General features: G+C 18.1%; 19 protein-coding genes across 19 annotated transcripts in view; 3 read left to right on the top strand and 16 right to left on the bottom strand.

The window, feature by feature from the left end:
- Positions 1 to 319, bottom strand: part of DDB_G0276473 (NAD-dependent epimerase/dehydratase family protein) — a gene marked incomplete at both ends in the record, with an annotated part of 1,238 nt that extends 919 nt beyond the window's left edge. Inside the window, one exon of the mRNA XM_638075.1 lies at positions 1 to 319. This exon is cut by the window's left edge and continues 184 nt beyond it. Coding sequence (XP_643167.1) covers positions 1 to 319 — 319 coding nt within the window.
- Positions 320 to 1,061: 742 nt separating this feature from the next.
- On the bottom strand, positions 1,062 to 3,952 carry DDB_G0276583 (hypothetical protein; the record flags this gene model as incomplete). Its single annotated transcript, XM_638076.1, has 3 exons — positions 1,062 to 1,104; positions 1,130 to 2,452; positions 2,607 to 3,952. 3 exons carry the CDS (start codon positions 3,950 to 3,952, stop codon positions 1,062 to 1,064), a joined length of 2,712 nt encoding a protein of 903 aa, XP_643168.1.
- A 474-nt stretch (positions 3,953 to 4,426) lies between these two features.
- DDB_G0276523 (membrane bound O-acyl transferase family protein) lies at positions 4,427 to 6,447 on the bottom strand (the record flags this gene model as incomplete). Its single annotated transcript, XM_638077.1, has 5 exons — positions 4,427 to 4,739; positions 4,858 to 5,122; positions 5,250 to 5,426; positions 5,548 to 5,986; positions 6,085 to 6,447. The coding sequence occupies 5 exons, from the start codon at positions 6,445 to 6,447 to the stop codon at positions 4,427 to 4,429; spliced, it is 1,557 nt and encodes a 518-aa protein (XP_643169.1).
- Positions 6,448 to 7,542: 1,095 nt separating this feature from the next.
- Positions 7,543 to 8,317, top strand: cfaC (counting factor associated protein; the record flags this gene model as incomplete). Its single annotated transcript, XM_638078.1, has 2 exons — positions 7,543 to 7,828; positions 7,944 to 8,317. 2 exons carry the CDS (start codon positions 7,543 to 7,545, stop codon positions 8,315 to 8,317), a joined length of 660 nt encoding a protein of 219 aa, XP_643170.1.
- A 438-nt stretch (positions 8,318 to 8,755) lies between these two features.
- DDB_G0276477 (hypothetical protein) lies at positions 8,756 to 9,001 on the bottom strand (the record flags this gene model as incomplete). The annotated part of the gene is made up of 1 exon (XM_638079.1): positions 8,756 to 9,001. The coding sequence occupies one exon, from the start codon at positions 8,999 to 9,001 to the stop codon at positions 8,756 to 8,758; it is 246 nt and encodes an 81-aa protein (XP_643171.1).
- Positions 9,002 to 11,114: 2,113 nt separating this feature from the next.
- On the bottom strand, positions 11,115 to 11,355 carry DDB_G0276585 (hypothetical protein; the record flags this gene model as incomplete). The annotated part of the gene is made up of 2 exons (XM_637983.1): positions 11,115 to 11,266; positions 11,346 to 11,355. The coding sequence occupies 2 exons, from the start codon at positions 11,353 to 11,355 to the stop codon at positions 11,115 to 11,117; spliced, it is 162 nt and encodes a 53-aa protein (XP_643075.1).
- Positions 11,356 to 12,303: 948 nt separating this feature from the next.
- On the top strand, positions 12,304 to 12,903 carry hspG4 (heat shock protein Hsp20 domain-containing protein; the record flags this gene model as incomplete). The annotated part of the gene is made up of 1 exon (XM_637984.1): positions 12,304 to 12,903. One exon carries the CDS (start codon positions 12,304 to 12,306, stop codon positions 12,901 to 12,903), a length of 600 nt encoding a protein of 199 aa, XP_643076.1.
- Positions 12,904 to 13,107: 204 nt separating this feature from the next.
- On the bottom strand, positions 13,108 to 13,351 carry DDB_G0276589 (hypothetical protein; the record flags this gene model as incomplete). The annotated part of the gene is made up of 2 exons (XM_637985.1): positions 13,108 to 13,271; positions 13,342 to 13,351. The coding sequence occupies 2 exons, from the start codon at positions 13,349 to 13,351 to the stop codon at positions 13,108 to 13,110; spliced, it is 174 nt and encodes a 57-aa protein (XP_643077.1).
- Positions 13,352 to 14,699: 1,348 nt separating this feature from the next.
- Positions 14,700 to 14,940, bottom strand: DDB_G0276591 (hypothetical protein; the record flags this gene model as incomplete). The annotated part of the gene is made up of 2 exons (XM_637986.1): positions 14,700 to 14,851; positions 14,931 to 14,940. The coding sequence occupies 2 exons, from the start codon at positions 14,938 to 14,940 to the stop codon at positions 14,700 to 14,702; spliced, it is 162 nt and encodes a 53-aa protein (XP_643078.1).
- An 853-nt stretch (positions 14,941 to 15,793) lies between these two features.
- Positions 15,794 to 16,477, top strand: hspG3 (heat shock protein Hsp20 domain-containing protein; the record flags this gene model as incomplete). Its single annotated transcript, XM_637973.1, has 1 exon — positions 15,794 to 16,477. The coding sequence occupies one exon, from the start codon at positions 15,794 to 15,796 to the stop codon at positions 16,475 to 16,477; it is 684 nt and encodes a 227-aa protein (XP_643065.1).
- Positions 16,478 to 16,699: 222 nt separating this feature from the next.
- On the bottom strand, positions 16,700 to 16,947 carry DDB_G0276605 (hypothetical protein; the record flags this gene model as incomplete). Its single annotated transcript, XM_637974.1, has 2 exons — positions 16,700 to 16,860; positions 16,938 to 16,947. 2 exons carry the CDS (start codon positions 16,945 to 16,947, stop codon positions 16,700 to 16,702), a joined length of 171 nt encoding a protein of 56 aa, XP_643066.1.
- Positions 16,948 to 18,111: 1,164 nt separating this feature from the next.
- On the bottom strand, positions 18,112 to 18,369 carry DDB_G0276609 (hypothetical protein; the record flags this gene model as incomplete). Its single annotated transcript, XM_637975.1, has 2 exons — positions 18,112 to 18,272; positions 18,360 to 18,369. The coding sequence occupies 2 exons, from the start codon at positions 18,367 to 18,369 to the stop codon at positions 18,112 to 18,114; spliced, it is 171 nt and encodes a 56-aa protein (XP_643067.1).
- A 928-nt stretch (positions 18,370 to 19,297) lies between these two features.
- On the bottom strand, positions 19,298 to 20,038 carry DDB_G0276603 (hypothetical protein; the record flags this gene model as incomplete). Its single annotated transcript, XM_637976.1, has 1 exon — positions 19,298 to 20,038. One exon carries the CDS (start codon positions 20,036 to 20,038, stop codon positions 19,298 to 19,300), a length of 741 nt encoding a protein of 246 aa, XP_643068.1.
- Positions 20,039 to 21,628: 1,590 nt separating this feature from the next.
- Positions 21,629 to 22,369, bottom strand: DDB_G0276601 (hypothetical protein; the record flags this gene model as incomplete). Its single annotated transcript, XM_637977.1, has 1 exon — positions 21,629 to 22,369. One exon carries the CDS (start codon positions 22,367 to 22,369, stop codon positions 21,629 to 21,631), a length of 741 nt encoding a protein of 246 aa, XP_643069.1.
- A 620-nt stretch (positions 22,370 to 22,989) lies between these two features.
- DDB_G0276599 (hypothetical protein) lies at positions 22,990 to 23,231 on the bottom strand (the record flags this gene model as incomplete). The annotated part of the gene is made up of 2 exons (XM_637978.1): positions 22,990 to 23,150; positions 23,222 to 23,231. 2 exons carry the CDS (start codon positions 23,229 to 23,231, stop codon positions 22,990 to 22,992), a joined length of 171 nt encoding a protein of 56 aa, XP_643070.1.
- Positions 23,232 to 24,102: 871 nt separating this feature from the next.
- On the bottom strand, positions 24,103 to 24,843 carry DDB_G0276597 (hypothetical protein; the record flags this gene model as incomplete). The annotated part of the gene is made up of 1 exon (XM_637979.1): positions 24,103 to 24,843. One exon carries the CDS (start codon positions 24,841 to 24,843, stop codon positions 24,103 to 24,105), a length of 741 nt encoding a protein of 246 aa, XP_643071.1.
- Positions 24,844 to 25,388: 545 nt separating this feature from the next.
- Positions 25,389 to 25,648, bottom strand: DDB_G0276595 (hypothetical protein; the record flags this gene model as incomplete). Its single annotated transcript, XM_637980.1, has 2 exons — positions 25,389 to 25,549; positions 25,639 to 25,648. The coding sequence occupies 2 exons, from the start codon at positions 25,646 to 25,648 to the stop codon at positions 25,389 to 25,391; spliced, it is 171 nt and encodes a 56-aa protein (XP_643072.1).
- Positions 25,649 to 26,554: 906 nt separating this feature from the next.
- DDB_G0276593 (hypothetical protein) lies at positions 26,555 to 27,295 on the bottom strand (the record flags this gene model as incomplete). The annotated part of the gene is made up of 1 exon (XM_637981.1): positions 26,555 to 27,295. The coding sequence occupies one exon, from the start codon at positions 27,293 to 27,295 to the stop codon at positions 26,555 to 26,557; it is 741 nt and encodes a 246-aa protein (XP_643073.1).
- Positions 27,296 to 27,862: 567 nt separating this feature from the next.
- DDB_G0276611 (hypothetical protein) lies at positions 27,863 to 27,986 on the bottom strand (the record flags this gene model as incomplete). The annotated part of the gene is made up of 1 exon (XM_637982.1): positions 27,863 to 27,986. A coding segment is annotated over one exon (124 nt), but the record flags the coding sequence as incomplete, so codon positions are not given.

A 27,986-nucleotide genomic window follows, 5' to 3' on the forward strand; every position in this document is an offset into this window, starting at 1 on the left:
CATAAACTTTTTCATTATAGACGGCATCAGTTTGACCATATTTAGTTTCACCGGCTAAATTGAAGACAATGTTGAATTTTCCACCTTCTAATGTGAAGCATTTGGTGATTGAAGCAGCACTGGCTAAATTACCTTGCATATATTCTACTGATGGATCAGCAAAAGCCTCGAGGTGCTTAGCACCTAAAAAGGCAGTTGCTGGTAAAACTTTATCTGCAACACGAATTTTATTACAACATTTTTGTTCAACTAAATATTGAACTAAATTTCTACCAATGAAACCTACACCTCCAAGAATTAATACATTTGGTTTTGACATTTTAAATAATTATTATTATAAATATATATGTAGTATACAAGTAATTTAATTTATTATTATTATTATTTTTTAATATTTAAATATATAAAAAAAATAAAATAAAATACAAAGACAGAAAAAAAAAATATAATACAAGTGAACAGTGACTAAATAAAAAAAAAAAAAAAAAAAAAAAAAATTAAAAAAATTAAAATTGAAATATTAAAAAAAAAAAATCAAAAAAAAAAAAAAAAAAAAAAAAAAAGAAAAAAAATTAAAAAAAATAAAGAAAAAAAAAAAAAAAAAAAATTGGTTTTTTTTTTTTTGTATGAAAATAATCAAAAAAAATTAAAAAAAATGGGTTTTTTTTTTTTTTTATATGAAAATTTTTATAATATATCTTTTCTTAGTTTAAACTTCACTTTTTTTTAATTTTTTTCATTTTTTTTTTTTTTTTAATAATTATTATTTGTTCAAAAAAGATTGTCGATATATTTTGTGGACAGTATTTTAAGGAAAAAAAAAAAAAAAAAAAAAACCAAAAAAAAATAAAAAAAAAGTTTATTTATGGAATATTTTTTATTCTCAATCTGAGATTAATCTCGATGGCTTTTTTTCTTTTTTTTTTTTTTTTTTTTTTTTTTTTTTTTTTTTAAACGCACATATTTTTTTTTATTTATCTATTTATTAATTTTATTTGTTTTTATATTTATTATTACAGTTAGATTATTGTTAATTATTATTATTATTTTTTATTTTTTTTTTATTTTTTTCTCCATCTTTCGATTAATGTGGTTATCTCTTGTCTAATTTTTCAAATAAATATCTTACTGATTTTTTGAATAAATTTTATTTGAAAAATAAAAAGCAGATGAATTGAAAGAAGCATAAAGATAAGATAAATGAAAAATAACACCTCTATAAATTTCATTAATTTCATTTATATTCATTTTTAATAAACAACCTTGTTTCATAGCACTCTCTTGAATTTTAATTGAAAATATTGATTGATTATCATTACATTGTTTAATCCAATTTAAAATTATATTTTTAATAATTTCATTATTATTATTATTATTATTATTATTATTATTATTATTATTATTATTATTATTATTATTATTATTATTATTATTATTATTATTATTATTATTATTATTATTATTATTATTATTATTATTATCATCATCTTCTTCATTTTTATCATCATCATCATCGTCATTATTATTATTATTACTATGATAATTATTAATATTTTCATCAAAAATATGACCATTAATAATTGAAGTATTTGAATTTATATGATAATTATTATTTAACATTTTCATTAAATCTAAATATCTATTTTCTAAATAGAATGGATTATGTTGAAAATTTGCCATTACAGCCCAATATTTTTTAGTAGCTTCATCAATGACCTTATAATAACTATTTTTAAATGATGATTTTCTAATTGGTTTTTTAATTGACGATGATGATGATGAAAATTTATTATTTAATTTAATTTCTTGAATTAATAATTTTGATGATAAATTTGATTTTAATAATGATTTTAATAATGATAAATTATAATCATCACTATTATTATTATTTTGCATTGATATAATTTTATCATATTTTAATTTATTTTCAGATAATCTTGAAAATGAATCAAAATTCATATTTAAAATTGATATCATTGAATTTTCTAAAACTATTGAATTTGAATCACAATATTTTTCATATAATTCTTTTGATTTAATTAAAATTATTAATTTATTTGAATTTTCATCATCATCATCATCATTATTATTATTATTTATAAATTGATTTTCAATTAAATAATTTATAAATTCATTTTGATTATTTAAATTTAATAATGGTTCAATTATTAATAAATTTTGATTACCATTTTTAATTATATTTAAATCATTAATTATTTTTTCATTATCATTTATTGTATAACTTGATAAATATTGTTGAATATTATTATTATTATTATTATTATTATTATTATTATTATTATTATTATTATTATTATTATTATTATTATTATTATTATTATTATTATTATTATTATTATTATTATTATTATTATTATTATTATTATTATTAAATAAAAACAATGTTAAAATATTTTCCATATTAATAAATTCTGATAAATCACTCCAAATTCTTTTTTTTTCATTTTCATCATTATTATCATTTTTATTTTTATTATTATTATAATAATTATTAGTACTATCAAAAACTTCACAATTTGTTGAAATTGAAAGATCACATAATTGAGTAATTAGATTTGGTAAATCATTACATTCGAAATCATTACACATATATGCCATACCAAGTGCTTTTGAACAAATCCTCTTGATTCACTATTAATAGTTTATTCATTATAAATAATTTCCAAAAGAATTCATAATTTCTAATATAAATTTGAATTGGTTGTTGCTTTTCATTATTATTATTATTATTATTATTAATTCTATTATCAATTGTAATTGAATTCTTATCTGGTAAATTTAAAATTATTGAAATTGAATTAAACTGATTTAAATAATTTAAAAAGAAATCTAAAGCTGTTAATTGATTTTTTGAAGGTTTAATTAAAATTGTTGTATTTTCTAAAGGTGGATTTGGTTTTGAATAAATTTTTAAATTCTTTTCCCAATGTAATTTACCAGCTTGATATAATATTCTTGGTACAGTTTTAAATGCAGTTATTGGATAATTTATTAAAAGTTTACTTAAATCACCAACTGTAATTGATAATGGTTTCTTTGTTGACCATAATCTGGTTAAAATTATATAATCATATAAATCCAAACTTTTATTATCATTATCATTCTGATGTAAAGTTTCTAAACTATAATGTTTTAAAGATGACATTAAATTAATTCTAATATCAAAACAGTTTTTAGTAATATCACTAAAATAGAAATCATATGCACCATCTAATGAATTGAATGGGCTGACATGAAAATCTTTTGATGATGAATATCTCTTTAAATATGCATTATTATCAATTGAATTCTTGAATGGATATTTTAAATTTGAATCATTAAATTCAGTTGGTGATGGAAAATAAAGATGTGTTTCACCAAATGTATTATTAATTTCAACAACTATTTGAATTAATTCTTTATTTCCATTATAACAATAATAAAAACTAACTGGATTAAATGAGTCATTGAAATATCTTGGATTAGTAATTAATGTTATACTTTTAATTGATTCAATATTTAATTTTAAAATATTTTCATTATAAAATTTAGTTTGTTTATTTGTTTCTGATTTTTCTGATTTTTCTGATTTTTCTGATACTTCAGATACTTCAGATACTTCAGATACTTCTTCTTGTTCTTGTTGTTGTTCTTGTTGTTCTTGTTGTTGTTGTTGTTGTTGTTTTTCATATTCATTTATTAATTTCTCTTTATATAATTTTAATCTATTTATAACTTTTTCTTTAATTGTTTTATTTTCATCACCCATATAACCAGTATTTTTAATTGAGATTAATCTAGTTTTATTATATCCAAATAATGAATTATCTAATTTACCACTTTCTAATTCATCTAAATCAAAAAGGAAATAATAAACTGCATATGAAAATGTATGTTTTATTGGATTAATCCTTGAATGATAAACATTACACATATAAATCTTTGACTCCATTATTATTTCTATTTTTTTTTTTTTTTTTTTTTTTTTTTTTTTTTTTTTTTTAATAGTGGTATTATAATTATTATTTGAGTGAGTGGGTATTTCTTTTTTATGATATATTTATTTTTATTTTTTTTATTTTTTTTTATTTTTAAAAACTGATTTCCATTCCCAATAAAAAAAAAAAAAAATAAAAAATAAAAAATAAAAAAAAAAAGTGAAAATAAAAAATTAAAATAAAAAAAAAATGAAATTAAAAAATATCTTTTTAGAAATCAGATGGCGACATCTTGAAATTCAAACAAGTTTTATTTATTTTAATTTTTAAGATTATGATTTATAAATTTTTTTTTTTTTTTTTTTTTGAGAATGTTGTGCACCAAATTTAAATAAATTAAAAAAAATGATCATTAATAGAAAAAAAAAAAAAATAATATCCTCTTGACAGTTTTATTTCGTTTTTGTTATAATTAATAATTATTATTTTTATAATTTCATACATGTTCTATAATACCCAATATCATATTCTGAAAACCAGAAATAAAAATAAGAGAAATAAAATAAACCATGGCCAACAACTAAAAGAAATCTGACAAAAGCATGATAATAAGCACTATTGGTTAATTTTGGAAATTTATTTTCCACCATAATAAACAGAGCACATGATATTAAACTAAATGTTGACCATGGCATGCAAACTTGTTTTGTTATTGAAGTTACAATAAATTCATGAAAGAATCCACTAAATATCATTGTTGTAAATAAACAAATCACAGTTTTAACTTTTAATAATGATTTCCTAATAATTTTAAAAAAAAAAAAATTAAATTGGTTAGTATATATATATATATATATATAAGAGGGTATTATTGTTATTATTATTATTATTTATTATTTATTATTTTAATAATAATTACATATCAGAAAACATATGTCTATATAACCAATTATGAACAGGCTTTGACCATTGAGTTAGAATTGATTTTGTTGTAACAGCTGCCCAATAATCATTGTAAAATGATAATCTATCATTAAAACCTGATATATCTGCCAATAATGATAAAGCGCAATGATACAATAGATAATATTGTAATTGAAAATTAATTTCAGTGGGAATTATGATTTTAAGGAATGAGTATAAACTCAATTCCTCTGTTAAAACTGGAAAAATATATTCAACATCTATATATTTAATTTTTTTTAAAAAAACAAATGTTAATATATATATATATATATATATATATATATATATATATATATATATATATATTATATAAATAAAAATAAAGTAAATAAAAAAAAACCTTACTTATATAATGAGCAGTCATCATAATAACCATTGAAGAATACAATTCTTTAAGCATTGAAATTATTCTTGTTTTTAATGGTTCTGGTTTTAATGTTTTTGATACTTTTCTAACTTCATAATATTGATCATAAATTAAAGTTGGTGTAAATAAAAATATAAAATAATCCTTTGAAACCTCTATATTTTTTAAAATTTGAAATCATTATAAATTAATATAATTTTTACATTTTAAATCCCCACATTAAAAGATTATTAATTATATATTAAAAAAAAAAAAAAAAAAAAAAAAATTACCTACCCCAAATTGTTTTAAAATCTTCATTATAACTAATTTGACGTTTTGCAATTTCTTTATTAAATTCTATTATTTTTAATTCCTCATCTTTAGTATTTTTATTGTTATTATTATTATCACTATCAGTTTTCTTATGAATTATTAAATCTTTATTATTAATTTTTTTTTTATGTAATACTTCATAATTTGTTACAATGAAATAAGAGTGTTGTTTCCATGATAATACAATTGCTACTAAACCTAAATAGAATTGAGTACCCAATGGATAGATTTGACGATATAGAATGAAATAAGCTGACCATGTTCCAATAATTAATTGCACAATTAAATAAAATGAAAATAATGCTATCTTATTATCCTTTCTAAATAACCATTTACTAAAATAATTATTTTGATAACAAAAATTAAATAATGCCATTAAAAATGACATTGCATACATTACCTTTTTTAATAAAAAAAAAAAAAAAAAAAAAAATATTAATATTAAATTATTAAAATTATAATAAAAATTAAATAAAAAAAATTAAAAAACATACATACAGTTAAATCAATTATTAATTCAAATGGATTTACAAAAATTGTTTTAAGAACTGATGCATGATGAACTAATTTATTGATACCATGATTTTTACCATCAATTGCAAAATAAAGTAAAATTAATGAGAATATTAAGATTCTATTTCTGTGAACAAATTTATGGAATGATTGTTTAACACCTGGTGGATCTTCTAAATCTAAAAATGCTTTTGAAATTGTGAATTTACGATCATAAGTTTTACCATCCACAAATATAACTTGATCACTGTAGAATGGTGTTGCTTTACTTGATGAATTTTCATTCTTTGGTATAGTTGAAGTAAATGATGACGATGATGTTGATGTTGATGAACTAGTTGAGTTCATTTTTAATTTATTTAAATTGTTATCAATAGTTTGTTTATTTATTTATTTATTTATTTTTCCAATATTTTTTTATTTTTATTTTATTTTTATTTTTATTTTTTTTTTATTTTTATATTTTATATTTTATTTTTATTTTTATTTTTATTTTTATTTATTTATTTGTATCTCTAATGAAATAATAATGAAAAAAAAAAAATGAATAAAAAATTATTTTTATATTAATGAGTTATTATTAAAAAAAAAAAAAAATTAAAAAATTATTTTATTAAAATAAAAAAAAATAAAAAAAAAAAAAACAACACAAATTATTTTTTTAATATAAAAAAAAAATAGGTGTTCAAAATCAAAAAGACACATTTAAAATTTGGTTCAAAAAGTGGCCATTTTAGGAATTCACAATCATTATCGCTATTCTCAAATTTTTTTATTTTTTTTATTTTTTTTATTTTTTACTTTTTTACTTTTTATTTTTTTCCTTTCAATTCACTTTTTTAGTTACCTATATGATGACCATAGTGTAATCAAATTTTATCTAAAAATAAATAAAAAAACAAAACAAAACTTTTTTTTTTTAATTTACAAACAGGGGCAACAAAAATTAAAAAAAAAAAATAAAAAAATAAAAAAATAAAATAAAAATAAAAAAAAATAAAAAAAAAATAATTTTTTTATTTTTATTTTTATTTTTTTTTTTTTTATAGTAATGACAGGAATTTTCTTATTCGATTTCTGTTTAACTTTTCAAAAAATATCGATTTTTTATTTACCTTAAAACATTTTTTTTTTTTTTTTTTTTTTTTTTTTCCGGGCTTCATTTAAATTTAATTTAATTTAATTTAAACGAACATAAAAAGATATTTTTGGTACTCAAGTACTTTTTTCCTTCTCTCTTTTTTTTAAGTTTTTATTTTTTTTCAAGCTGAGAAACCTATTACAATTTTTTTATTTTTTTGTTTTTTTTTTTTTTTTATTTAAAGTTTTTTTTTTTTTATTTAAAGTTTTTTTTTTTTTTATTTAAAGTTTTTTTTTTTTTTTTTTTTTTTCTTTTTTTTCTTCTTTTAACTTACTTTATTATTATTAAAAAAACGAAAAAAGATGAAAGTTTTAATTTTATTAGTTTCATTAATTAGTGTTTGTTTCTCACAAATTGCTCCAAAACCAATTATTGTTGGTGGTGTTTATAGAGGTGGTGAAACTTGTAATTCACTCCAACCACCATACACTTGTTCATCAGATGATTTAGCAGGTGGTATTATGATGCGTCAAGGTGCTTGTACCTATTTCAGAGGTTTATCAAATTTACCAACAACTTATAATTCTTCAAGTGATGGTTCATCTGTTATTCAATATACTTATTCAGCAGATGATTATTTCTGTCAAGGTAAATAATATATATATATTATTTTCTATTTTTAGAAAAATCCCAAAAAAAAAAAATAAAAAAAAAATGAAAAATTAAATTAATAAATTAAATATATATATATATATATATATAGAATCACCAATTCAAACCCAAACAATTAGCAATGGTGATTGTGAAGCTGGTTGTTCAAATGATAAAATTTCATATCTTTATAATTTATCATCAGATTCAAATGATCAAGTTCCAAAGAATGCAGTATTAACTATTAAATCACAATCTAGTAATTGTGCAACTGATTGGGAAACTACATGGGAATCTATTGAATATCTTAATACTGATACTTGTATTGTCGATGAGGTTACTGGTGGTTCATTCAAAGTTAGTTGCACTCAAGGTGGAATGACAATTTATTCATATGCCGCACCAGGTTGTACAAATAATCCAAAAGTATATGGTGTAGGATTTTACACTGACTCATGTGACGGTTATCAAGTTTGTAGTCTTTAAATAATAATTCTTTAATACAATTAATTCATGTAATTTCACATGTTTTCAATAATTATAACAATAATAATAATTAAAAAAAAAAAAAAAAAAAAAAATTAAAAAACATTCTGTAATATATTTTGGTCATCTAGTTTTATTATATTATTTTTTTACTTTATTTTTTTCATTCTTAACCTTTATTTTTTTTATTTTTTTTTATTTTTTATTTTTTATTTTTTTTTAAAGAATTTAATATAATAAATGTAATATTTATTTCGAATGGCGAACTAAATAAAATTTTGTTTTTTTTTGTTTTTTTGTTTTTTTTTTTCCTTTTAGAATTTGTACAAAGAGAATTATTTATTAATTACATATATAGAATTATTGGTTTGTTTTTTTTTGTTTTTGTTTTTTTTTTTTTTTTTGTTGCTCATTGATAATTGTTAGTTGATATTGCTTCTAATAATAGGATGGTGGATAGAATGGTTGGCCCATTGGAGGTGGAACTCCCATCATTGGTGGAGGAGCACCATAGACAACTGGTGGAGGGACCATGCCTTGAACGAATACTTGTGGTTGAACGATACCCATTGGAGGTGGAACTACCATCATTGGTGGAGGAGCACCATAGACAACTGGTGGAGGAACTCCTGGCATGATATATGGAGTTGTGGTTGTATAAGCATAGTGGTGGTGATGACCCATTTTAAAATATTATTATTATTATTTATTATTATTTATTATTTACTATTTATTATTTACTATTTATTTATTATATTTATTATTTATTTTTATTTATATGTTTAAGAGGTGTTCCCAAGTTTTTAATAAAATAAAATTCAAAAACAAACAAAAAAAAAATAAATAAAATTAAATAAAAAAAAAATTAAAAAAAAATAAATTAAAAAAACAAAAAATTAATAAAAAAAAAATAAAAAAAAAAAAAAATAAAATAAAATCTGAGATAGCCACAAATTTTCACAAAACACAATTTCGTGTAAAAAAAGCTCACATAATTGCAATAAAAAAAAAAAAAATAATAAATATAAAAATAAATTCTAATTTTTTTATATTTTATTTTTAATATTTGGTCGTTCCCTTTTTAAATAAATAAGTTTTTTTTATGATTCGTACTTTAATTAATTTTTTATGAATTATTTTTTTTTTTTTTTCTTTTAATAGTTTACAAAGTTTGGTCTTGTAAAGAAAGTTGTTGAACTCTTATTTGAAACAGTATTACATGTTAAATCGAATGAATTTAAATTAGAATCATTTGATGATAATAATGATTTTGATAATGAAACATTTGATGATTTATTTGATAATGAAATAATTGATTCTAAAAAATAAATAAAGATAATAATTAATTAGTAAATTGTTTATTAATTTTTTTTTTTTTTATTATTTTTTTTTTTTTTTAAAAAAAAAACATACTGAATAACATTTTTTTATATTTTTTAATTTTATAAATTTATAATATTTATTTTTTAATTGATAATTGATTTTGTTTTTGGTTTAAATAAAAAAATAAAATTCTATAAATACTTTTTTTTAATTTTTTTTTTTTTTAATTTTTTTGTTTTTTAATTTCCCACACTAAAATAACCTTACCTTACCTTACCCCTCCTTTGGTCAACCACTACTAAACTCTAAACAAGAGATATTAAATTTTTTATTTTTTTGAAGGAATTATATGTTGACATACAAATAAAATAATAAAGTAAATAGATTTATTTCGGAAGTATGATACTAACAAGTACAAGCTTATGATTTTATCATCTTTTAATTATAAAACAGCTTGTTTTTTTTTTTTTTTATTAATCATTTTTTTATTTTTCACTTTAAATTAATATGATTCTATCATCATTGTTAAATTGAATTTATAAAATAATTGTAACATCATTACATCAAAAAAATCATCATTTAAAATCCTCAATTATTTAATATTAATTAATCAAAGGAAAAAAAAAAATACTTAATTTTCCAATGATACTCACCAGTTTCATTGGAAAATTAAGTATTTTTTTTTTCATTTTTGATTATGGTAATTATGAAGTTTTGATGGATGTTTTGATTTAAAAAGGCTACAATAAAAATAAAAAATACAACTTAATAATTTTATTTTTTCAATTTTTAATTAAATTTGTAAATCTATTATTTTAATTACTTTCCATTATAATTTTTTTTTTTTTTTTTTTTTCTATCCAATTTTGTTTTTCATCAAATTTTTAAAAAGAATTCATGGATACAAACATGACAAAATCATTAATACTTCGATAGAAATTCAAGATGAAAAAATTTTTTACCTTCATATATTAGTAATAAAAAAAAAAAAAGAGAATTTAATGGTTTTCTTCCTTTTTTTTTTAAATAATTTTCAATACATAAATCAAACTCAAAGAATACAAAAACACCAAAAATATTAATAATACCAATATAATAGAATTGATATAAAACCACCAATGGATGACATTAACAAATAATAAATTAATCATTAAAACAGAATTAACATGTGTTTCAGATAATCATATAGATATATTAATATTAAATATTAAATTCTCGTCATTCAAGGTGAAAAAATAAAAACATGATTAAACAACAACATTTAATCTTTAATTGGCAAATATTATAAAAAAAAAAAAAAAAAAAAAAAAAAAAAAAAAAATCATTTACAAAAATTAACATATAATAATTCATTTTTTAAAAGAATATAAAATTATTTTTTTTATTTTATTTTTTATTTTAAATATATTGGTCGGTCCCTTTTTAATAAATAAGTTTTTGTTTTATGATTTCGTACATTAATTTTTTTTTTTTTTTAAAAGTTTACAAAGTTTGGTCTTGTAAAGTATGTTGTTGAACTTTTATTTGAAACAGTATTACATGTAAAATCAAATGAATTTAAATTAGAATCATTTGATAATAATGATTTTGATGATGAAACATTTGATGATAATGAAATAATTGATTCTAAAAATAAATAAAAATAATTAGTAATTTGATTTATTTATTTTTATTTATTAATTTTTTTTTTTCTAAAAATACCTACTAAATAACATTTTTTTAATAAGTTTTTATTATTATTTTTTTTTTTAAATTTTTTGTTTTAATTAATAATTGATTTTATTTCTGATTAAAAAAAAAAAAAATAAATTTCTATTTATAGTTTTTTTTTTTTTTCCAGATTTTTTTTTTTTCTTTTTTTGTTTTACCCCAGTAAAAAAAAAAATTAATACTGGTTCAACACTACTAATCCTTTACAATAGATATTGAATTTTTTTTATATTTTAGTAAAATGTTTATGTGGACATACAAGTAAAATAATAAAGTAAATAAAAAAAAAAACCAAAGTGTATGACACTAACAAGTAAAGGATTATGATTTTATTATTTTTTTTTTTTTTTTTACATTTTTCCCAACCACTTTAATTATTTTTCCATATGATTCTATCATCATTGTTAATGTTTTGTAAAAATTATTTTAATTTTCATACAAACATCATTTTAAATCATACCTATGATTTATTTAATTTTTTAAAATGATTATAAAAAAAAGGAAAATTAATAAGGGGTCGCATAAAATATAAAAAAATAAAAGTAAAAAAAAAAAAAGGGACAAACCCACAGCTCCACACAAAATTACTTTTCACCACTTTAATGCTGAAATTTTTACATCCAACCAATCTTAAAAATTAAACAACAACACAAATTTTTTTTTTTTTTTTTTTTTTCATTTGAATTTCATTTGTTTTCCACACAAATTTTAAAAAGAATTAAATGACATTTCGATGGCATGGTCAATAATACTTCAATTGAAATTCAAGATGCAAACAAATTTATAAGTGTCATTGGAAAATAAATTGAAAATTTTAAAAAAAAAGAAAAAATATAAATTCTTTTTTTTTTTTTTTTTAAATACTCACCAATACATAAATCAAACAAACAAATAAAATTTATTACAAATAAAAGCACCAATAATATTAATAATAACAAAAATAAATAATTAAAATGACAACCCTCTTTGATATTTTAAATACACTCAACAACAATAACAATAATAATAATTATACAGGTTGTAAAAGACAATACTCTATTAATAAAAGAGTTGATATAATACCATCAATGGATGTAACATTAACAAATGATAAATTAATCATTGAAACAGAATTAACAGGTGTCTCAAAGAATGATATAGATATTAATATTAAAGATTCAATTCTCATCATTCAAGGTGAAAAGAAAAAGAGTATAATTAAAAATCAACAACAACAACAACAACAACAACAACTCGAAAATTCAAATAATAAAGAAAATGATGAACCATCAATAGAAGAATTTGAAGAAGATGTTAAATCAAAATCAGAGTTAAATAAAACAACTTTAAATACCACTGAAAATAAAGATGAAGATAAAACAACACAAAACATTAATAAAGAGTTTATATCAGAAAGATCATTTGGTAATTTTAAGAGATATTTAAATCTTTCAGAAATTTTATACCAATTAGATTTAAATTCAATTGATACTCAATTTGAAAATGGTTTATTAACAATTACAATTAAAAAAAAGTTTGATAGTTCAAACACAATTAAAATTAATATTAATTAAACTTTTGGTGAATATATAAAATAAAAATAATTTTTTAAACTTTAATGTATAAATAAAATTAAAAATAAGTTTTTTTATTTTTTTAAAATAAGTTTATATATATATTCTTTTTTTATTTTTAAATATTTGGTCGGTCCCTTTTTTAATAAATAAGTTTTTGTTATATGATTCGTACTTTAATTTTTCTAATTGTTTTTTTTTTTTTTAATAGTTTACAAAGTTTGGTCTTGTAAAGAAAGTTGTTGAACTCTTATTTGAAACAGTATTACATGTTAAATCAAATGGATTTAAATTAGAATCATTTGATAATAATAATGATTTTGATGATGTTACGTTTGATGATTTATTTGATAATGAAATAATTGATTCTAAATATAAATAAAAATAATAATTAGTAATTTGTTTATCAATAAATTTTTTTTTTATAAAAAAACATACTGAATAACATTTTTTTTTATAGTCTTTATACAATAAATTTATAATATTTATTGTTTAATTGATAATTGATTTTGTTTTAATTTAAATCAAAAAAAAAAAGATTTCTATATATACTTTTTTTTATTTTAAATTTATTTTTTTTATTTTTTTATTTTTTATAATTTACCACACCAAAATAATTACCCCTTTGGTCAACCACTACTTAACCCTAAACAAGAGATATTGAATTTTTATTATTTTGAAAGGATTATATGTTGACATACAAGTAAAATAATAAAGTTAATAAAATTTATTTGGGAAGTATGATACTAACAAGTACAAGATTATGATTTAATATCTTTTGATTATAAAACCATTTTTTTTTTTTTTTTTTTATTAATCATTTTTTATTTTTCTCAATAAATTAATATGTTTATATCATCATTGTTAAATTAAATTTATAAAATAATTGCAAACATCATTTCCATCATTAAAATCATCATTTAAAATCCTCAATTATTTTTATTATAATATTTTTAAATCAATCAAATGGAAAAAAAAAAATGAAAATTGACATGTATCGATAGAAATTAGGTATTTTTTTCATTTTTGATTATGGTAATTATGTAGTTTTAATGGATGTTTTGATTTAAAAAGGTAATAGTTAAATTCGAAATTGTGTGATGTTTTTATAAATGAAGATATTAAAAAAAAAATACAACTTAATAAATTTTTTTTTCAATTTTTAATTAAATTTGTATATCTATTATTTTAATTACCTTACACTATAATTTTTCTTCTTTTTTTTTTCCAATTTTGTATTTCACTTAATTTTAAAAAGAATTCTAAGATACGATCATGGCAAAATCATTAATACTTTGATAGAAATTCAAAATGCAAACATTTTTTATCTTCATATAAAAGGAATTAAAAAAAAAAGAAAGAATTTATAGGTTTTTTTTTTTAAATAATTTTCAATACATAGATAAATGCAAAATAAAAACAAAAATACCAAAAATATTTATAATAACAATATAATAGAATTGATATACCATCAATGGGTGACATTGACAAATAATGAATTAATAATTGAAACAGAATCAATAGGTGTTTCAAATTATAGATAATAATATTAAATATTAAATTATAATCATTTATGGTGAAAAGAATCAAAACATTATTAAACAACAACATTTAATCTTCAATTTTCAAAAAAAAGAAAAAAACATTAACAAAAATTAATTAACATAATATTTCATTTTTTCAAAGAATATAAAATTATTTAATTTTATTATACTATTTTTTATTTTAAATATTGGTCGGTCCCTTTTTAATAAATAAGTTTTTGTTTTATGATTTCGTACATTAATTTTTTTTTTTTAAAAGTTTACAAAGTTTGGTCTTGTAAAGTATGTTGTTGAACTCTTATTTGAAACAGTATTACATGTTAAATTGAATGAATTTAAATTAGAATCATTTGATAATAATGATTTTGATGATGTAACATTTGATGATAATGAAATAATTGATTCTAAAAATTAATAAAAATTATAATTAGCAATTTGTTTTTCATTTGTTTTTATTTTTTTTTCTTTTCTAAATATACATACTAAATAACATTTTTTTTAAGGTATTTATTATTTTTTATTTTTTTAATATATTTTGTTTTAATAATCGATTTTATTTTTGATTAAAAAAAAAAAAAAAAATTTCTATTTATATTTTTTTTTTTTTCCAGATTTTTTTTTCTTTTTTTTCTTTTTTACCCCAGTAAAAAAAAAAAAAATTAATACTGGTCTAAAACTACTAATCCCTTTTCAATAGATATTGAATTTTTTATTATTTTAGTAAAATGTTTATATAGACATACAAGTAAAATAAAAAAGTAAATAAAAAAAAAACCAAGGAGTATGACACTAACAAGTAAAGGATTATAATTTTATTATTTTTTTTTTTTTTTTTTCAAAAAAAAAAAAATTTATTTTTACATTTTTCCCAACCACTTTAAATATTTTTCCCACAACATGTATGATTCTATCATCATTGTTAATGTTTTGTAAAAAAATATTTTAATTATCACACAAACATCATTTTAAACCATACCCATTATTTATTTAATTATTTAAAATGATTATAAAAAAAAAGAAAATTAATAAGGGGTTGGTGGAGTTGCAAAATTTTTTTTTTTTTTTTTTTTTGAATTTCATTTGTTTTTCACACAAATTTTAAAAAGAATTTAAAGACATTTCGATGTCATAATCAATAATACTTCATATGAAATTCAAGATGCAAACAAATTTATAAGTGTCATTGGAAAATAAATTGAAAATGAAAAAAAAGAAAACATATAAATTCTTTTTTTTTTTTTTTTTTTAAATAATTACCATAACATAAATAAAACAAACATACAAATAAAATTTATTACAAATAAAAGCACCAATAATATTAATAATAACAAAAATATATAATTAAAATGACAACTCTCTTTGATATTTTAAATACACTCAACAACAATAACAACAACAATAATAATTATGCAGGATGTAAAAGACAACACTCTATTAATAAAAGAGTTGATATAATACCATCAATGGATGTAACATTAACAAATGATAAATTAATCATTGAAACAGAATTAACAGGTGTCTCAAAGAATGATATAGATATTAATATTAAAGATTCAATTCTCATCATTCAAGGTGAAAAGAAAAAGAGTATAATTAAACATCAACAACAACAACAACATCAACAACAACAACAACAACAACAACAACAACAACAACAACAACAACAACAACAACAACAACAACAACAACAACAACAACAACAACAACAACAACTCGAAAATTCAAATAAAGAAAATGACGAACCATCAATAGAAGAATTTGAAGAAGATGTTAAGTCAAAATCAGAGTTAAATAAAACAACTTTAAATACCACTGAAAATAAAGATGAAGATAAAACAACACAAAACATTAGTAAAAAGTTTATATCAGAAAGATCATTTGGTAATTTTAAGAGATATTTAAATCTTTCAGAAATTTTATACCAATTAGATTTAAATTCAATTAATACTCAATTTGAAAATGGTTTATTAACAATTACAATTAAAAAAAAGTTTGATAGTTCAAATACAATTAAAATTAATATTAATTAAACTTTTTGTAAATAAATATATAAAATAAACTTTTTGTAAATAAATATAAAATAAACATAATGTATAAGTATAAGTAAAATTAAAATAAGTTTGTATTTTATATTTTTTAATATTATTTTTTATTTTTAAATATTTTAGTCGGTCCCTTTTTAAATAAATAAGTTTTTGTTTTATAATTCGAGCATTAATTGGCTATTTTTTTTTTTTTTTTTTTTTTTTTTTTTAATAGTTTACAAAGTTTGGTCTTGTAAAGAAAGTTGTTGAACTCTTATTTGAAACAGTATTACATGTTAAATCAAATGAATTTAAATTAGAATCATTTGATAATAATGATTTTGATGATGAAACATTTGATGATTTATTTGATAATGAAATAATTGATTCTAAAAATAAATAAAAATAATAATTAATTAGTAATTTGTTTATTAATTTTTTTTTTTTTTTTTTAAAAAATACATACTGAATAACATTTTTTTTTTAGTTTTTTAAATATTTATTAAAATAATATTTTATTTTATAATTGATATATTTTGTTTTTTATTTTAACAATTAAAAAAAATTCTATTTATACTTTTTTATTTTTTATTTTTTTTTTCTTTTTTTAATATACCCCACTAAATAATTACCCCATTTCTAACCACTATTAAACCCTTAACTTGAGATAATTTTTTTTTTTTTTTTTGTAAAAATTTATATGTTGACATACAAGTTAAATAATAAAGTAAATAAAATTTATTCGGGAAGTATGATACTAACAATTACGAGATTATGATTTTTTTTTGATTATAAAGTGTGTTTATTTTTTTATATATCATTTTTTATTATTCTCCATGATTCTATCACCATTTTTTATTATTCTCCTTTTTTCTATCATCATTGTTAAATTCATTTTATAAAATATTTTTTTCTTCATATACATCATTTAAATTATCATTTTTAAATTTAAATAATATAATTTTTGAAGGGAATAAATATGAAAATTCATCATCGTTGGAATAATAGAGTTTTTTTTTTTTTTTTTTTATTATTATTAGTCATATAGATGGTTGTTTTGATTTAAAAAGGTTGCAATAAAATTCTTAATTGATTAGTTTGGTTAAAATTAGGTAAATTGTATCATGATAATTTTAAAATTGCCTTAAAAAGTAAAAAAAGTGGAAATGGAATTTCCTTTTTGAAAAAAAAAAAAAAAAAAAAATTATACTTCACATATAAAGATTTTTGTTTCTTGTCTAAACCTTTGATAGAAATTCAAGATGTAAACAAATTTATTAGTTTCATATAAATCAAAATAAATATATTAAAAAAATAAAATATTAAATTAATTGAATCTAGAAAGTGAAAAAAGAAATTAAAAAAAGAAACAATAAAAACCAAAAAAAAAAAAAATTAACAACATCTTTTTATGGTTTTTTTGAATTCAAGATTCTTTTTTTTTTTTTTTTTTTTTTTTTTTTTTAAATAATTAGGTTTAGAAAAAAATACAATTTATTATTTATAAAAGATTTTACAAAAAATTAAATAATAAATTTTTTTTTATTCTAGTTTTTATTTTATACATTGGTCGGTCCCTTTTTAATAAATAAGTTTTGTTTATGATTCGAACATTAATTTTTTTTTTTTTTTTTTTTTTTTTAATAGTTTACAAAGTTTGGTCTTGTAAAGAATGTTGATGAACTCTTATTTGATACAGTATTACATGTTAAATCGAATGAATTTAAATTAGAATCATTTGATAATAATGATTTTGATGATGAAACATTTGATGATTTATTTGATAATGAAATAATTGATTCTAAAAATAAAAAAAAAAAAATTTATTAGTAATTTGTTTTTTTATTTGTTACTATTTTTTTTTTTTAAAAAAAATAAAAATACATACTGAATAACATTTTTTTTATAGGTTTTATTTAATTAGTTTTAAATTTTATTTGATTTTAAATTGATTTATTTTTGAAATGAAAAAAAAAAAAAAATTTCTATTTATACTTTTAAATTTTTATTAATCCCATTTTAAACCTAAACAAGAGATATTAAATTTTTTAATTTTTAGTAAAATTAATATGTTGACATACATTTAAAATAATAAGTATATATTTTATTCGAGAAGTATGATACTAACAAGTACAAGATTATGATTTTAATATCTTTTAATAAAAAAAAAGTTTTTTTTTTTTTTTTTAAATCATTTTTATTATTTTCACATACTAAAAAATATGATTCTATCGTCACTGTTAAATTAATTTTATAAAATAATTGTAAACATCATAAACATCATTTAGAATCCTCAATTATTTAATTTTTTTTATTTAAATTGCCAATATCATTGGAAAATCTTTTTTTTTATTTTTTTTTTATTTTTTTTTATTTATTTTTATTTTTTTTTATTTTTTTTTATTAATTTTTATTTTTTTTTTGGGTCTTTCGGATTATTATTTGCGAAGTAATTTGTAATTGTAATGAAAAAAATAATTAATAATAAATACATTATAGAGTAAATGATATCATTAACTTGACACCATTTCTTTTTTTTTAAAAAAAAACAATTTTCATTGATTCAATATCTTCCTATTAATTTTTTGTATAAAAATAAAAATAAAAATAACAAAAATAAAAATAAAAAATAATTAATAGAAAATAAAAAAAAAAACAAAACCCAAAAAAAAAAACAAAAACCTTCCAAAAAAAACGAGCCAAAAAAAAAAAACCAAAAAAAAAAACCTATTTTAAATTATTTTTATTTTTAAACAATGTATGTTTTTAAAAAAAAGAAAAAAGGGGGAATCTTTTTTGATTGAAAAATTACAATTATTAATAGTTTTAGTTGATTTTTGGAATTTTGTTAAGTAATGATTTTAATTTTGGTTGAGATAAAATAGGAGAATTTAAACAAATACTTGGTAATTGGAAGTTTGATGAATCAGCAGATGGTTCGTAATAGTAAAAGTTGGTCAATGAATTACCACTTGGTGAACCATTAGCATTTTGAGCAGATGCAGAGATCAATGAACAATCGGATTTATCAACAAAGAGATATTGATTTGTACTGTTACCTAAAATGCTTGGATACATAAACAAATCACATTCGACTGAACCTATTTCAGCATCACTAACATACTTTAAATTTTCAAAGACTGGGATAGAGTATGTCAATGTCTCTAAGAAACAATATTCATTTCCATTTAATTCAATATTAACATATTGAGTATTATTTCCATTGAAACCCCAAAGTTTACCTTTAGTAACAGAGTTTTCAGTATCCATTTCAAAATCAACATACAATTGTCCACCAACAAAATCAATATCAACTGTACCAGATTCCATATAAGAAGTTTGAGTAATGTCTCCGTTTGAAGTTGGGGTATTTGCATTAAAAGCTATTTGGACAAATGAAGTAGAATAACCAGTTGGAAAGTTAGAACTTGATGTAAAACATTGTTGTTGGCCAACTTTATTTTCAAGTTTCGAAAAATCAACATTATTATTTACACCCAATTTAAGGGATTCACCACAATTGAATGCAATTGTAAATAATAAAATTAAAGATAATAATAATTTCATTTTAATGATTTTTTAATTTTTTTAATTATTTGTTTTGGAAATATTTTTTTTTTTTTATTGATTGATTTTAATAATTTAATAAATTTTTTTTTTTTTTAATTTATACAAAATTTTTTTAACTATTTGTTTTAAAAATTTTATTGTTTTTTACTTTAATTTTCAGTTTCCAAAAATTAATAAGATTTTTCTTTTGAAGTATTGGTTGATTGGTGTTTTGATATTTTTATTTTTTTATTTTTTTTTTATTTTTGAAAAAGATATTTTTGGATTTTTTTCACTGAAAAAAACAAGTTTTTTGAAAAGTACAAAAAATTAAAATCTAATAATGGTCAGGGATGACGTAAAAAAAAATCCAAAAAAAAACACAATTTTTTTCTTTTTTTATTATTACATCCAAAATATAATTTATTACAAAAATAAATAATAAACATAATTAAATAATTTTTTTTTTTTTTTTAAATTATTTTTTATTTTCTTTTTATTTTATATTTGGTCGTTCCCTTTTTAATAAATAAGTTTTTGTTTTATGATTGGTACTTAAAATTATAATTTTTTTTTTTTTTTTTTTTAATAGTTTACAAAGTTTGGTCTTGTAAAGAATGTTGATGAACTCTTATTTGAAACAGTATTACATGTTTAATCGAATGAATTTAAATTAGAATCATTTGATAATAATGATTTTGGTGATTCAAATTTAAAATATAATAATCCTATTTATACTTTTTTTTTTTTTTTTTTTTTTTTGACAAAATAAATTGATAAAGGATTTTTTTTTTTTTTAACAAAAGAATTTAAAAATAAAAAAATAAAAAAATAAAAAAATAAAAAAAGTATAAATAGGATTATAAGAAAATATAAAAAGAAAAAAAAAAAAGGATAAATAGGATTATTATATTTTAAATTTATAAATTAGAAACAAATGAAAATTGTTTTTTTAAAAAAGAAACTGTGTTATGAATAAATTAAATAATCAAAAAAAAAAATATTTTTTATAATTCCTTCATTTATAATCTCAAACTTTCTCAGTGTATCCAATCCTTTAAAAAAAGATAAAAAAATAAAAAAAATTTAATATGAAATTAAATCATTTCCAATGATATTAACAAATTTTAATTTTTGTCGTCATTTAAAATTAAGTATTAGAATGATGATATGTAAAAGATTTTTTAAACTATTTTATAATATCAATTAACAATGATGATGGGACCATATTTTTTTAATGAGAAAAATAAATTAAAATGATTAATAATAAAAACAAATTTTAAAAATTAAAAGATTATCTTTCACTTGTACTTGTTTATGCCGTACTCTATTTATTTGCTTTATTATTTTACTTGTATGTCAACATAAAAATTTTTGTAAAAATAATTAAAATTAATTGTGGTTAATAAGGGGGTTATTATTCAGTGTTTAATTATAAAAAAAAAAAAAAAAAAAAAAAAAAAAAAAAAAAAAAAAAAAAAAATATTATTTTTAATTATTTTTATTTTAAGAAAATTAAGGATTTAATATGTTTTTGAAAAAAGAAAAAAAATGGGTGGAGTGAATCTTTTTTGATTGAAAAATTATTATTATTCGAAATTAATAATTTTAGTTGATTTTTGGAATTTTGTTAAGTAATGATTTTAATTTTGGTTGAGATAAAATAGGAGAATTTAAACAAATACTTGGTAATTGGAAGTTTGATGAATCAGCAGATGGTTGGTAATAGTAAAAGTTGGTTAATGAATTACCACTTGGTGAACCATTAGCATTTTGAGCAGATGCAGAGATCAATGAACAATCGGATTTATCAACAAAGAGATATTGATTTGTACTGTTACCCAAAATGCTTGGATACATAAACAAATCACATTCGACTGAACCTATTTCAGCATCACTAACATACTTTAAATTTTCAAAGACTGGGATAGAGTATGTCAATGTCTCTAAGAAACAATATTCATTTCCGTTTAATTCAATATTAACATATTGAGTATTATTTCCATTGAAACCCCAAAGTTTACCTTTAGTTACAGAGTTTTCAGTATCCATTTCAAAATCAACATACAATTGTCCACCAACAAAATCAATATCAACTGTACCAGATTCCATATAAGAAGTTTGAGTAATGTCTCCGTTTGAAGTTGGGGTATTTGCATTAAAAGCTATTTGAACAAATGAAGTTGAATAACCATTTGGAAAGTTAGAACTTGATGTAAAACATTGTTGTTGATTAACTTTATTTTCAAGTTTAGAATAATCAACATTATTATTTACACCCAATTTAAGGGATTCACCACAATTGAATGCAATTGTAAATAATAAAATTAAAGATAATAATAATTTCATTTTAATGATTTTTTAATTTTTTTAATTATTTGTTTTGGAAATATTTTTTTTTAATTATTTGTAAATTAATTTTTGATTGATTTTAATAATTTAAAAAAAATTTTTTTTAATTTATACAAAATTTTTAAATTATTTGTAATTTTTTTTTTTTATATTTTTTGTTTTATAATTTTTTTACTTTAATTTTCAGTTTTCATTTGAGAATAAAAAAACGATTTTTCTTTAGAATTAACCAGATCCAATTGTGATTTGAAATTTTTATTTTTTTTTTTACACGTGTATTTTTTTTTTATTTTGAAAATAGATATTTTTAGATTTTTTGTCTAAAAAAACAAGTTGAATAAAAAACATAAAAATTAATATTAAATTAAATGATAAGGTTACAAAATAAAATCATAAATATCACAACATTACATCTTTTTTCAAAAAAGAAATTTTTTTTTTTTTAATAAAAAAAAAAATAAATTAAATGAAACAATGGTGGTGTTTTTTTTTTTTAAAAAAATTATTTTTTATTCTTTTTTTATTTTATACATATGGTCGTTCCCATTTTAATAAATAAGTTTTTTTTTATGACTCGTTCTTTAATCAATTTTTTTGATTGTTTTTTTTTTTTTTTTTTAATAATTTACAAAATTTGGTCTTGTAAAAAATGTTGATGAACTCTTATTTGAAACAGAATTACATGTTAAATCGAATGAATTTAAATTAGAATCATTTGATAATAATGATTTTGATGATGAAACATTTGATGATTTATTTGATAATGAAATAATTGATTCTAAAAGTAATAAAATAAATTAATTAGAATTTTGATTATTAATTTTTTTTTTTTTTAAAAAAAATACATACTGAATAACATTTTTTTTTTTTATAGGTTTTATTTAATAATTTTATATTTTGATTAAATTGATTTTTTTTTGATTTAAATAAAAAAAATAATGATCCTATTTATACTATTTTTTTTTTTTTTTTTTTTTTTTTTTTTTTTTTTTTTTTTAATTTAAACACTGAATAATAATAACCCCCCTTTTATACCACAATTAATTTTAATTATTTTACAAAAATTTTTATGTTGACATAAAAGTAAAATAATAAAGTAAAAAATTTTTATTAGGGAAGTATCATACAAACAAGTAAAAGATAATAAAATCATAATCTTTTTTTTATAAAATTTTTTTTTTTTTTTTTTTTTAATAATTTTTATTTATTTTCCTCTTTAAAAAAAATATGATTCTATCATCATTGTAAAATTGTTATTATAAAATAGTTGAAAACATCGTTTCCATAATTATAATCATCATTCTAATACTCAATAACTTAATTTTAAATGATGACAAAAATTAAAATTGGTCAATGCCATTGGAAAATGATTTTTTTTTTTTTTTTTTTTTTTTATATATCTATTGTTTGTGAATGTAAATGAAGAAATTATTAAATAACAGTTACCAATTTCAAATCAAATTGGTATTCAGAATTTGGTTATTTTCCATTTTTTTATTTTAATTTATTTTAAAATAATCTAAAACAATAAAAAAAAAAAAAAAAAAAAAAATTTTTCTGTTTTTAAATTATCTCTAAAAAAAAAAAAAAAAAAAAAAAAAAAAAAATAAAAATAATTAAAAATAATATTAAGAAAATTAAGGATTTAATATGTTTTTGAAAAAAGAAAAAAAATGGGTGGAGTGAATCTTTTTTGATTGAAAAATTATTATTATTCGAAATTAATAATTTTAGAGGGTTTTTGGAAATCTTTTAAGTAATGATTTTAATTTTGGTTGAGATATAATAGGAGAATTTAAACAAATACTTGGTAATTGGAAGTTTGATGAATCAGCAGATGGTTCGTAATAGTAAAAGTTGGTTAATGAATTACCACTTGGTGTGCCATTAGTATTTTGAGCAGATGCAGAGATCAATGAACAATCGGATTTATCAACAAAGAGATATTGATTTGTACTGTTACCCAAAATGCTTGGATACATAAACAAATCACATTCGACTGAACCTATTTCAGCATCACTAACATACTTTAAATTTTCAAAGACTGGAACAGAGTATGTTAATGTCTCTAAGAAACAATATTCATTTCCGTTTAATTCAATATTAACATATTGAGTATTATTTCCATTGAAACCCCAAAGTTTACCTTTAGTTACAGAGTTTTCAGTATCCATTTCAAAATCAACATACAATTGTCCACCAACAAAATCAATATCAACTGTACCAGATTCCATATAAGAAGTTTGAGTAATGTCTCCGTTTGAAGTTGGAGTATTTGCATTAAAAGCTATTTGGACAAATGAAGTTGAATAACCAGTTGGAAAGTTAGAACTTGATGTAAAACATTGTTGTTGGCCAACTTTATTTTCAAGTTTCGAATAATCAACATTATTATTTACACCCAATTTAAGGGATTCACCACAATTGAATGCAATTGTAAATAATAAAATTAAAGATAATAATAATTTCATTTTAATGATTTTTTAATTTTTTTAATTATTTGTTTTGGGAAATATATTTTTTAATTATATGTTTTGTAAATATTGATTGATTTTAATAATTTAATTTTTTTTTTTTTTTAATTTATACAAAAATTTTATTAATTATTTGTTTTTATTTTATTATTTTTTTCATTTTTTTTTTTTTGTTTTTTACTTTAATTTTCAGTTTTCATTTGAAAATCGCAAAACTAAAACGATTTTTCTTTAGAATTAACCAGATCCGGTTGTGATTTGAAATTTTAAATAAATTAAATGATAATTAGGTTACAACATAAAATCATAAATATCACAACATTACATCTTTTTTCAAACAAGATTTTATTATTTTTTTTTTTTTAAAAAATAAATTAAATGAAACAACACAAATTTCAGTTTTTTTTTTTTTTTTTTTAAAAATTATTTTTTTATTCTTTTTTTTAATTTAAAATCTTTGGTCGGTCCATTTTTAATAAATAAGTTTTTTTTTTATGATTCGTTCTTTAAATAAATTTTCAAATGGTTTTTTTTTTTTTTTTTTAATAGTTTACAAAGTTTGGTCTTGTAAAGAATGTTGTTGAACTCTTATTTGAAACAGTATTACATGTTAAATCGAATGAATTTAAATTAGAATCATTTGATAATAATGATTTTGATGATGAAACATTTGATGATTTATTTGATAATGAAATAATTGATTCTAAAAATAAATAAAAATAATAATTAATTAGTAATTTGTTTTTTAATTTTTACTTTTTTTTTTTTTTTTTTTTTTAAAAAAATACATACTGAATAACATTTTTTTTTTTATAGGTTTATTTAAATAATTTTATTTTTTTATATTAATAATTAATTTTTATTTTGGAATAAATGAAAAAAAAAAAATTCTATTTATACTTTTTTTTTTTTTTTTTTATATCACCACCAAATAATTACCCCATTTTTAACCACAACCAAACACTAAAACAAAAGATAATTATTTTTTATTTTGTAAAAATTTATATGTTGACATACAAGTAAAATAATAAAGGAAATAAAATTTAATCAAGGAGTATGATACTAACAAGCATAAGATTATGATTTTATTATCTTTTGATTTTAAAACTATATGTTTTTTAAATTTAATATATTTTTTATTTTTTATTTACATATTAAAAAAATATGATTCTATCATCATTGTTAAATTGATTTTATAAAATAATTGTAAACATCATATGAATCATTAAAGCCATCATTTTTACCTTAATTATTTAATTTTTAAGATGATAAAAATTAAAATTCGTCATTATCATTGGAAAACAATTTTTTTTTTTATTTTTTTTTTATTTTTTTTTTTATTTCTTTTTTAATCTCTGTGATTGTTCGTGATTATAAATGAGGAGATTTTAAAAAACATCATTTTGTATATTAATGAGTTTATTCGACCACCCAAACACCTTTTTTTTTTTAAAAAAAAAATTTTCATTGGTTTCTATAAAAGTAATGTAAAAATTAACAAAAATATATTAAATAAACAAATGCACTAATCTAATTTTAAATTTAAAAAAAGTGAAAGTAGTAAAAAAAAAAATATATTTTTAATTTTTTATTTTTAGAAAATTTATATATATATTTTTAAAGATTGTTTTTAAAAAAAAAAGAAAAAAATGGAATGAGTGAATCTTTTTTTGATAATTAAAATTATTATTATTCGAAATTAACACTTTTAGTTAATTTTTGGAATTTTGTTAAGTAATGATTTTAATTTTGGTTGAGATAAACTAATATGAGAATTTAAGCAAATACTTGGTAATTGGAAGTTTGATGAATCAGCAGATGGTTGGTAATAGTAAAAGTTGGTTAATGAATTACCACTTGGTGTGCCATTAGCATTTTGAGCAGATGCCGAGATTAATGAACAATCAGATTTATCAACAAAGAGATATTGATTTGTACTGTTACCTAAAATGCTTGGATACATAAACAAATCACATTCGACTGAACCTATTTCAGCATCACTAACATACTTTAAATTTTCAAAGATTGGAACAGAGTATGTCAATGTCTCTAAGAAACAATATTCATTTCCGTTTAATTCAATATTAACATATTGAGTATTATTTCCATTGAAACCCCAAAGTTTACCTTTAGTTACAGAGTTTTCAGTATCCATTTCAAAATCAACATACAATTGTCCACCTACAAAATCAATATCAACTGTACCAGATTCCATATAAGATGTTTGAGTAATGTCTCCGTTTGAAGTTGGAGTATTTGCATTAAATCCTATTTGAACAAATGAAGTAGAATAACCAGTTGGAAAGTTAGAACTTGATGTAAAACATTGTTGGCCAACTTTATTTTCAAGTTTCGAAAAATCAACATTATTATTTACACCCAATTTAAGGGATTCACCACAATTGAATGCAATTGTAAAAATTAAAATTAAAGATAATAATAATTTCATTTAAATGGTTTATTAATTTTTTTTAATTATTTGTTTTGTAAATTTATTTTTTTTTATTTATTGATTTTAATAATTTAATACTATTTTTTTTTTTTTTTTTTTAATTTATACAAAAATTTTTTTAATTATTTGTTTTATAATTAATTGTTTTTTTTTTTGTTTTTTTTACTTTAATTTTCAGTTTTCATTTAAGAATAGAAAAACTTAAATGATTTTTCTTTAGAATTAATCATCACCATTTGTGATTTGAAATTTTTCAAACACATATTTTTTTTTTTTTATTTTGAAAATAGATATTTTTAGATCTTTGGTCTAAAAAAATAAGTTGAATAAAAAAGCATAAAACAAATTGCTATGATAAGGTTACAAAATAAAAAACCTTAAAATCCACGTCATTATGTTTTTTTTAATAATAAAGTAAAACAAAATTACAATTAAAATTTTTTTTAAAAATAATTTTTTTTATTCTTTTTTTATTTTATATATATGGTCGGCCCTTAAATAAATAATTTTGGTTAAATGATTCGTCCTTTAATTAATTTTGTGGTTGTTTTTTTTTTTTTTTTTTTAATAATTTACAAAGTTTGGTCTTGTAAAGAATGTTGTTGAACTCTTATTTGATACAGTATTACATGTTAATTGGAATGAATTTAAATAAGAATGATTTGAACATAATGATTTAGATGATACA

Source organism: Dictyostelium discoideum (genome assembly GCF_000004695.1).
Source record: "Dictyostelium discoideum AX4 chromosome 2 chromosome, whole genome shotgun sequence".
Classification (NCBI taxonomy): Eukaryota; Evosea; class Eumycetozoa; order Dictyosteliales; family Dictyosteliaceae; genus Dictyostelium; species Dictyostelium discoideum.